At 49.9% G+C, this 10,710-nt stretch overlaps 1 protein-coding gene across 1 annotated transcript; it reads left to right on the top strand.

Annotated features, from left to right (window-relative positions):
* The first annotated feature begins 8,106 nt into the window (after nt 1–8,106).
* On the top strand, nt 8,107–9,039 carry LOC136105608 (olfactory receptor 14J1-like). Its single transcript, XM_065845273.2, has one exon. It carries the CDS (start codon nt 8,107–8,109, stop codon nt 9,037–9,039), a length of 933 nt encoding a protein of 310 aa, XP_065701345.2.
* Nucleotides 9,040–10,710: the final 1,671 nt, after the last annotated feature.

The raw sequence follows: 10,710 nt of genomic DNA, 5'->3' as shown, positions 1-10,710 counted from the left end.
AACCTGAGAGACTTGTCTAATTTTAGAACATGACGGGGAAGGAAGGACAGTGTCATTCAAGCTCAAAAGGACCTCAGGAGGTGTCTTGACCAACCTCCTGCTCAAAGCAGGGTCAGACCAGATTACTCAGGGCTTGATCCAAACACATCTTGGTCACTTTCTGGGACGAGTGAGTGCGCACTCCTGGGAAACAGCTTCCATGCTTGACTGTCCTCATGACTGGAAAGTTTCTCCTTTTATATAGCACTTTCCAAGCCCAGCCATCAAGATGGTTTTCACCCATCTACTTACACACTGACACAGACCATGATATTGTGGGGGATGATGCTGAATGCCTTGCTGACTTCCAGATAACAGACCATCACTGCTCTGCCCACATCCACAACCCTGTCCTTTCCTCACAGAAAGCAAAGAGGATGGACAGACACAACCTGCCCTGGGTAAATCCCATCACCTTCTCTTCCAGACACCCAGAAATGGGGTCCCAGTGGACATGCTCTGGGGCACAGCCCTTAGTTCCCCTGCTCACCCATTGGCCATTCTGAAAAGTGCACACACTGTGTGAGAGCTGCCAGTGGTCAGGGAGTCCCCCCAGTCTCCATGAGCTTTCCAAGATGGTACAGAGTGGCCTCCCTGTGACATCGTCCTGCTGTCTCAGCTCCTGGGATGCTGCCCCTGCTGTCCCATAGACTGGAAAGGATTGCAATAGTTCCAGTGACCCCTGACTTGATCTCCATCCACTGCTGGTTGGTCTCCACGTTCCTGCATCGAGTCAAAGAGACCTGGGACACATTGCTGCTGAAGATGGAGGACAAGAGGTCACAGAGACTCTCATCTCTTTCCCTTATTAAATTCATCAGTGGCCACACAGTGTCATTGTTTCTCCTTCAACTGTTCCTGCAGTAGTAACAGCCCATGATGGGCCCTTGAATTGCCTTACAGGTCTAGACTGAGTTTTGATCTGGACTGTTGCTGTGCTTGGAGGCTGCTGTCCTTGCAGACCAGATGAACTCACTTCTGCCACCCTGCCTGGCAGTTCATTCCATCCGTGTCACAGCTCTGTCTGCAGCACTGACAGCTCCAGCTCCCCAGTCAGGTCGCTGGCTGAGGACATTGCCTCACATTTGGGCTGGACCACCCCAGCTGTGGCACCAGCCCAGCTCTGAGCTGCCACAAGGAAACCTGGTACCAAGTGTGCAAAAACCCATGTGTGTGAAGGCTTTGATTCAGAGCAGAGACATGACATGGTCAAAAGATTCCTGAATGTCTTTCTAGCCCTGGGACTACAAGCACAGAATAAAACACATAAACTCATTTGACTGATGATGATCTTCCCCCCAGCTTGGAGAATTTAGATCCTTTCCTGTAATCTTCCTGGTGTCCTGTCTAATGATGGGACAACAAATGATGTTTCTCATGACAAAATTATTTCCTAATATGAAGAAACTACTGCAGGAAAGAACTGTCTCTGTAGAAATGAGAGAAGAAACATCACTGGTGACTTCAGACTGTTTCATGGGCCATTCCCGTGAGGATCCAGGGACACCACAAGGGAGCCCAGAGGGGACAGAGAAAGGGACATCATGGGCTGCTCCTGTGCTGTTGAGCTGGGCTGGGCTCCTGGGACAGAGGGAGCTCATGGCAAGCGGCAGCGCTGCAGAGAGACAGCTCTGCCCAGGAGCAGCTCCTCTGCACAGCGCAGCAGGACTGAGGGCTCTGCCTGCAGCACCGAGGGCACAGGAGCCAGGCAGAGAGAGGGAAACGCAGTCTGGGGTGGGAGGATGCTGAGAGATCACCAGAAACCACATCTTCAAAGACATGAAGCCTGTGGCTGCAGGGCATTGCATCTGGCAATTATTGTAGTGTAGTGGCAGAGCCCCCCCGCCCCAGGGGGATGGGGTTGTCGCCAGCCTGGCTGAGAGGTGAAGCCAGAGACAAAAGAGACTAAAGGAGCACCATTAGAAGGTAATAATGAGTGAGCAATCGCCAGACACATGCGTGCAGAGCGCGTGGACAGCACATGCAGCCTATCATGTTATTGTATAACACGAGTTACAACCAATCACATTGTTGTAAGGCGCGTGGACAGGGCAGCTTTGCTATAAAGCTAGCCCAGTCTGACAATAAAGCGAACTCTGTGAACATCATATTGGTGTGTCAGGTTCCGTGGCTCGCATGGATAAAGCAACACTTTGGTGACCCCGACGTGATACTTCGTATCGAAGCAAGATCGCCGGAAGTGAAGACGCGAGGACGCCACCTGGGTGCGACACCAGCCCGGCGCTCAATCATAGCGGAAAGTAGGCCTACGAGGAAGCAGGTGGCATGGGAAACACGACATCCGTGGAAGAAAAAATAATAGTGAGAAGTATTCTGCAGCTGGCTGCAAGAACAGGAAGAATTTTGGAAAAAGACGCGGTGGAGCGCCTTTTACTATTAGCCCAGCGTAAGGGCTGTGTTCGTTCGACGGACGAATTTTTTTCTCCCGGTACATGGGAGGACATAGGGACCGAACTATGGGAAGCGGTTACAAGGGGGAGCCGCGAGGCTTGCGATCTCGCCGGACCCTGACGGGAGGTCAGGCAGCTAATGCAGGAAGTCTCAGAGGAGCCGGAGCTGTGTGCCGTCCCCTCGGAGCCGCCCGCCGCGAGCTGCCCACCCTCCGAGAACTCCGAAGAATCAACACCGCTGGTATGTCCCGTATCAGATCTGGAGTTCTGGGGCGGAGAGCAAATTATACCCTCTGCGCCCGTTGAGCCATTGCCTGGCTCCGACAACGAATGGCAGCAACCGGCAAGTTTCAACAAGCCAGGACAAGTTAATCCAGCCGACGTGCCTTTGCCGGAGGACCCGATGGAACACCAGGACGGAGCACCGCAGAATCGCCCTGACTTCCAGGAGGAGAGCCACGTGCAGAGCCTGAAGGACTTACTGAGACGGCAGGAGAGCCAGATGCAAGGAGTTCTAGAAGCTATGAAACGACTAGATGGCGGTAACAGTAAAACTTCACAGTTAATAGCATATAAAAAGGCATCAGATGCAATTAAGGACGGGCTGGAGGCAACTGGCAGGGAATGTGAAAAACGGGGAAAACAGGAAAGGGAGGGGGCGGAATTAGACCTCACTCCGGAGGAGCTCCGTATCAAAAGGGAGCGAATACAAAAATGGGCTAGACAATGTGTTGAAGATGGGATGTGGTCTGTAAGAGAAGCAGATGAATATTTGAGAGCGCGATATGGAAAAGGGCTGGAGACTGGGTTAGCAGATCAGTTTGCAAATATGCGTCGACTTACTGATCCACAGGGAAACACAAGGGAATTGTATAGCAGTGATAATAATGATAATTTGGGTGCTGCCCCTGTGCATCAGGGTAGAGATATTCCTCGAGATCATTCTTATAATGCAGGGCAACGTCGGCAAGGGGTAATCAGAGATGCAACTATTGAAGGGATCATGTTACCTGGTAGTATTACAGCAGTGCCAGTGCACATAGATAATAGAGGACAAAGGCAGTGGTCGCCTTTTGATTGGAAAACGGTTAAGCAATTGCAAAGTGCAGTTATGCAATATGGTATGGATAATAAGCATGTGATGCAGCTAATCAATTCATTTTTCAAGGGGCAAGTACTAACTCAAACAGATATTAGGGCATTGATGGAGTTATTGCTTCCTCCAATGGGGTATTTGCTGTTCTTGGACAAGTGGCAGGGGAAAGTGGAATTGGCAGTATTAGAAAATGTTCGTTTACCAGCTGATGATCCGTTGCGGTTAGCTAGCATGGACCAGTTACTGGGTCGTGGGCAATATGTGGATGGTGCTACTCAGGCAGCACTTCATCCAAGGATTTTGCAGCAAACGCAAAGGCTTTCCTTGGCGGCAGCGAAATAATTGCCAAATAGAGGTAACCCTGTGCCACCCTATTCTACAATAGAGTGGGATCCTGGGGAACCATATATGACATTTGTGGATCGTTTAAAAGAAGTGATAGATGCCTCTCCTAACGTGACTCCAGAGGCAAAAGCTGCTGTGGGGAAAGATTTGGCTATGATGAATGCAAACACCCAATGCCAACAGATATTAGCCGGTTTGGGAAAAACTGCTTCTTTAGCACAGATGGTGGGAGCTTGCACACAGGTACCAATTATGCAACAGGAGGTAGAAAAAGCAAAAATACATGCTCAAGCCCACGCTGCGGCCTTGGCTGCAGCACGTAAGCCTGCAATGAAAGGTGGAAGCCCTTCTTCTTGTGGCCTAGCATGTTTTACTTGCAAACACACAGGACATATTAAAAGAAACTGCCCTCAATATGCTTAGCAGCATTGCAAAAATGGCATAACTCTCCAGTTAATCTGGTAACAGATTCTCTTTATGTTGTGGGAATTGTACAAAGAATACATAGAGCGCTTTTGCAGCGAGTTTCCAATTCCTTGTTGTTTGAAGCATTGTTAGATTTGTGGAACGTATTAGATTATAGGACAGCACCAGTATTTATCATGCATATAAAAAGCCATACTAACATACCAGGTGGTCTAGTAGAGGGAAGCAGCATTATAGACAAACTTGTGGCAGTGACAGATATATCTCCTTTTGAACAAGCCAGACAAGCTCACGAATTCTTTCATCAATCCTCAGCAGCACTCCGAAAGCAGTTTACAATTACAAAGGAACAAGCTCGAGCCATTATTGCAGCTTGTCCTGATTGTGCCCGCATAGTACCTCTCCAACAAAAGGGAGTAAATCCTCGGGGCTTGCAGCCAGGTCAGTTACGGCAAACTGATATTACTGAATTTGCACCATTTGGCAGACAAAAGTACATTCATGTCTCCATAGATACCTGTTCAGGACTGCTGTGGGCTACAGCTTTGACCTCAGCAAATGCAAAGGCAGTAAAACGTCATTTACTACAAGCTTTTGCTGTCATGGGTGTCCCTACACAAATCAAAACAGATAATGGTCCTGCATACCGCTCTGATGGGCTTGCAGCCTTCCTCACCCAGTGGAAGGTACAGCACCTGTTTGGAGTCCCTTATAATTCTCCTGGCCAGGCAATTATTGAGCGTGCACACCGTACATTGAAAAATCTTTTGTCTGTTTTGAAAAAACAAGGGGGAATTGGTGTGAGCCCAGAAGAGGTATTGATGAAGGCATTGTATGTGCTGAACTGGCTTAATCCTAAAAGTGAAACTGAAATGGAACCGGTTGTTATGCACCAAATCAAAAATGTCAAAGATTTTTCCGAAAATGTGCCTAAGGTTAGTGTGTTTAATCCGACAACACAACAATGGGAAGGTCCTATGTCACTAATAACCTGGGGAAGGGGATATGCTTGTGTTTCTACAGGTAACCACAAAAATTCATGGATCCCAGCAAAGTGGGTGAGACCTTGGCCAGCTAACAGAGAAGAAACCGATTGCAGTGATGACAACCCTTAACCTCAGACATGTTATCGCTTTAAGCAACGAATGTAGCCAATGTTGAGAATACCACTTTGTAAAACAGAGCAGCAATTAATTTTTTGTTATTGGACATGTTCACAGTTATGAAAAGTTTGATTGTATGTGTTGTTTGAACTTAGAAGTTAAAAAGATAGAAGATTTGCAGAACAAGGAAATAACAGAAGATATTGGGTTTTTTGGGGTGAATGCCTTGTTTGGTTAAAAGGAATATTGAAAACAGGTTTGTTCTTGTTAATTTTAATTGTATTAGCCTTAATGTTCTTACCCTGTATTTCACACTGTATTTAAAGCATGATACGGCGTATTGTTAATATTAAATAAAAGAGGGGGAGATGTAGTGGCAGAGCCCCCCCGCCCCAGGGGGATGGGGTTGTCGCCAGCCTGGCTGAGAGGTGAAGCCAGAGACAAAAGAGACTAAAGGAGCACCATTAGAAGGTAATAATGAGTGAGCAATCGCCAGACACATGCGTGCAGAGCGCGTGGACAGCACATGCAGCCTATCATGTTATTGTATAACACGAGTTACAACCAATCACATTGTTGTAAGGCGCGTGGACAGGGCAGCTTTGCTATAAAGCTAGCCCGGTCTGACAATAAAGCGAACTCTGTGAACATCATATTGGTGTGTCAGGTTCCGTGGCTCGCATGGATAAAGCAACATTGTAGGATCTCAGAAAGCTGTCACATCGCAGAGCCTGCAAGAGATGTAAGTACAGCTGTCAGAGATTCTCTGATGCAGAGGAGAGGATGTGCTGCAGAGCAGGGGTTGCCTTCTGCACTGTCAGAGTGACAAGTCGTGAATGCTGAGTTCTCCCAAGGGTGGCTGTGGGGTGTAGATGTAAATGTACAGGCAGGGGTGCCCAGGGCTGTCCTGCAGAGCAGGGTCCCTGCATCCCAGGGCTGTGCCAGGGCAGGGACTCTGCCGCCTGCCAGGGTCAGCGCTCAGCCTGCCCGGGGAGATCCCAGCAACAGTGAGGGGAGAAGCTGTCGCATGAAGGAGCAAACCCTATAGGGCAGGAAATGTGTTTCTCCTGTGGCGAGGGTGCTGTGTGGGTCAGGGCTGCTCACAGCTCCAGATCACCCCCAGCATTTTTTCAAGGGGATGCCTCAAGAACAAGATCAATGCAAGGATTACAAGACAGATAAGGAGCATTCCTGAGCCTGTCTTTTCAGTTTCCTCTCCCAAGGGGTGGGGGGTGCAGGAAAGGATAAAATGAAAATGAGCTCTCATGCTTAAACAAGTCACTGAGACTCCTGAACTGCAACTCTGAGTGATCAGTACATCTGCCAGAAGGCTCATAACATCCCTTCACCACCCCTCTGCCTGTGCACAGCACCTGCATCACCTTGGCTGGACGCCTCAGCCTAGTCTGACCTGTCCTGTTTTCCAGCCTGCAAACAGGAAGATGCCCCCAGGCAGTGCCCTGTGAACAGGCAGGATCTGTAGGGCCAGGGGGAGGGCACAGAGGGTGGGATGGGGTCTGTGAGCACTGACAGGGAAGAGACATGGACAGGGAAACACCTCCCAGGGGGAGAATCTCCAGGCAGCAGGGAAATGATCAGAAATGGGAGGAAACTGAACCTGGAATGGTTATGAGAGGGAGCACAGAGAAAAGTCCCTGTGATCCCCTGCAGTGCAGATCCCTCCTGTGAGCAGCCCCCTGGCCTCCTCTCCCACCCAGCAAAGCCTCTGCCCTCAGGGCCGGGGGCTCCAGGACATGAAGCAGCTCCTGTGCAGCCAGAGCTCCAGTTCCTCTGCAGAGCACAGGGGCTGAGAGCAGCTGCCCGGCAATGTTGGTGTCTGGGAGGTGGCTGCACAGCTGGGGAAGGGTGACGCTGTCTGAGTGCCCGGCTGCCTCTGCCCTGGCCTCTCTCACACCCACCCTCACCGCATTGTCCTTCTTGCTCCCCTGCTCTGGGTCACTGCTGTTGTGATCTTGTTCTTGCTGTCAGGCTCTCTGGGGATGGCAGTTTCAGCTGCAGAGTCACAGCCTCATCTTGTGGGTCCTTTCCTGCAGGTGTGTCCATGGGTACACATGTCCCAGCTTTGCTCTGACCTGTGGGGCTGTGGGCAATGCAGGCTGTGGGGCAGGGTAATGAGGTGAGTCTCCCTGAATCAAATCACATTATTAGGACATTTTGCTATGTCTTTGAGGTTTCCTTCAAAGCTGTGAGCTCCACATCAGGATGCAAACCTGTGCTATATCACCTTAGTGTTGCCTAAGAAACACAGAGAAACACGTAGATGTTACATCATTGAAAATGCTGTTTGGTTTGTGAAATGAGCCGTGTCTGTCTTGGACTAAATGTGGGGTGCTGAGATCTTAGGAAAGGGTGAGATGTCATGGCTCCATATGGCAATGCTGAACCCCAGGACTGTCCCCTGCCCCCCGTTACCATGACCCCCTGCTGCAGAGCAGGGCTGACTCCTCGGCAGCCAGCGGGCATAGGCCCTGCTCCTCACGGCACCTCCAGCCAGCACCACCCAGGGCTCAGACTCAGAGCTGGAGGAAGTTCTGCAAAAGGACAAGGGGTTGTGAAGGAGGGGAGGGTGTGTGAGAAATGGCTTTGATTTTTCTCAGAGAAGTCACTGATAACTTGTCACTGTCTTTTCCTCCTATGACAGGTTTCCCATGACCATCAGCAGCAAATGTCCAACAGCAGCTCCATCACCCAGTTCCTCCTCCTGCCGTTCGCAGACACACGGGAGCTGCAGCTCTTGCACTTCTGGCTCTTCCTGGGCATCTACCTGGCTGCCCTCCTGGGCAACGGCCTCATCATTACCACCATAGCCTGGGACCAGCACCTCCACACCCCCATGTACTTCTTCCTGCTCAACCTCGCCCTCCTCGACCTGGGCTGCATCTCCACCACTGTTCCCAAATCCATGGACAATTCCCTCTGGGACACCAGGGCCATCTCGTACTCAGGATGTGCTGCACAGCTCTTTTCATTTGCATTCTTAATAGTAGCAGAGTATTCTCTCCTCACAGTCATGTCCTATGACCGCTACGTTGCCATCTGCAAACCCCTGCACTACGGGACCCTCCTGGGCAGCAGAGCTTGTGTCCACATGGCAGCAGCTGCCTGGGCCACTGGGTTTCTCAATGCTCTGCTGCACACGGCCAATACATTTTCACTGCCCCTGTGCAAGGGCAATGCCCTGGGCCAGTTCTTCTGTGAAATCCCCCAGATCCTCAAGCTCTCCTGCTCACACTCCTACCTCAGGGAAGCTGGGCTTCTTGTGGTCAGTGCCTGTTTAGCATTTTCGTGTTTTGTTTTCGTTCTTTTCTCCTATGTGCAGATCTTCAGGGCCGTGCTGAGGATCCCCTCTGAGCAGGGACGACACAAAGCCTTTTCCACCTGCCTCCCTCACCTGGCCGTGGTCTCCCTGTATGTCAGCACTGGCATATTCACCTACCTGAAGCCCCCCTCTATCTCTTCCCCATCCCTGGATCTGGTGGTGTCTGTTCTGTACTCGGTGGTGCCTCCAGCCATGAACCCCCTCATCTACAGCATGAGGAACCAGGAGATCAAGGATGCCCTGTGCAAACTGATGACTGATATTTTCCTGAAGCAATAGTCTTCTCCTCAGCTTCTGCATAGCAGTTATAAAACAATTTACTGCATTACATCTTCTTTTTTTTTTGTGGTTTGTTTGTTTCTTTGCTTGTGGTTTGTTTTTCTTCTTTAATTTTTCCTTTTATTTTTTGTGGTGATTTATTTTTAGTCACTAGAATATTGTCATCCCCTTTGTAATTCACTCTCTTATGTGCCTTTCTGTCTGAGTGTATTTTTAAATAAAGTGTTGTTTTTATGTGTTTAACCATAACAAAGGCCACCACAAATATTTGGGAATATTTCCTGAAATCCTTACTCCAAGGTATTTTTGGAGCTGCAGGGACAGTTTGTGCATTTGTATGGAAGGAAATAAGGTCCAGGTACAGCAGTGTCACTGGGGAGCACCATCTCTGGATCTTCGGGGGGCTGTTTTTTTTCCACTTCCACAGTTTTCTTCCCACCCCTTGTGATGGTTCAAGGCTTGAGTGCTTGAGTCCTGCTGTGTGTGAGACCTGTAACCGCAGGCAAGGACAGGCAATGGGCACTGCTGTGACAGAGCTGGCATGCATAATGAAGGGTGATCTCCTCAGGGCAGTGCCTGTATGTTTATGTGTTTTTACAGAGTTTCTCCCAAGAACAAGCCCAGGAAAGTTGCCCATAGATGCAAACACCATTGTACAGCTGAACAGTGTGTGTGTGCAGGACTGGCACACAGCAGTGTCCCCTCACAGCCAGGCCTCCTGCCAGAGACCTGCAGGACCAGCAGAGCAGGGTACGACTGGTGCCCGTGTGCACTGGACACCCCTTTGGAAGGGGTCAATCATCATGCACTGGCCCCTCAGGACTACCATTTCTAACCCTGGCCTCCCACCTTAGCTCAGAGAGGTTGTTCTTCTTTCCATGAAGATACATTGAATGAATAGGTCTGAAGTCCATGTTGCACTGTACAGGTGAGTTGTAAACATGCACATCATGTATGTGAGGTGAGATGAACCCAAGTGAGCACAAATGCCATCAGCTGTTCCGTGGGGGTACCACGAAGGCCTGCTTCCTGAACTGGGATCTTCTTCGTTGAACCAAGGTCCATGTGTCCATTCCTCATGATGTGGGAAATCTGAGATGAGTACAGAGCAGGTGACACACCAAAGGGATGAGATACTTCCCATCGTTTGAGTGTCGTACCAGGAGGCCAGAGGGACACTGTGACTCCTGCCTCTGTGTGAAAAAGGGACAGACTCAGTCTCTGAACATCCCTGGGTGCATAAGGAGTCCAGGAGGGCAGCTCAGATGCGGGTGCTTGATGGAACCCTGATATTTGTTTGTGACTCCAGGAACAAACCTCTTTGGATCAATGAGATTCATCTCAGCTGCCTTGGACAGGATCATTCCAAGTGCTCCAGTCTGCTACGTCACCCTTAGCCATGATTCCGGATTGTGCTCTCAAATGTGTCATAGAAACCAGAATGATTCTGGGGTCTTCAGAAAATGCAGACCCATCTTGAAGTAGAGCAGGAATAGGAACTCGGAGAATTACAGGCTGGCCACCCTACCTCCCTCCCTGGGAAGGGGATGGGACATGTGGTCCTGAAGCCATTTCCAGGAATGTGAAGGACAAGGAAGGGACTGCTGAACCCAAATGGACAGGGGAAAGAAAGGCATGTTGTGTACAGGGTGTTTGCAAAGCTCAGCCGTG

This window comes from Patagioenas fasciata, chromosome 10, assembly GCF_037038585.1.
Source record: "Patagioenas fasciata isolate bPatFas1 chromosome 10, bPatFas1.hap1, whole genome shotgun sequence".
Classification (NCBI taxonomy): Eukaryota; Metazoa; Chordata; class Aves; order Columbiformes; family Columbidae; genus Patagioenas; species Patagioenas fasciata.
This window is presented reverse-complemented; position numbering and strand designations above follow the sequence as displayed.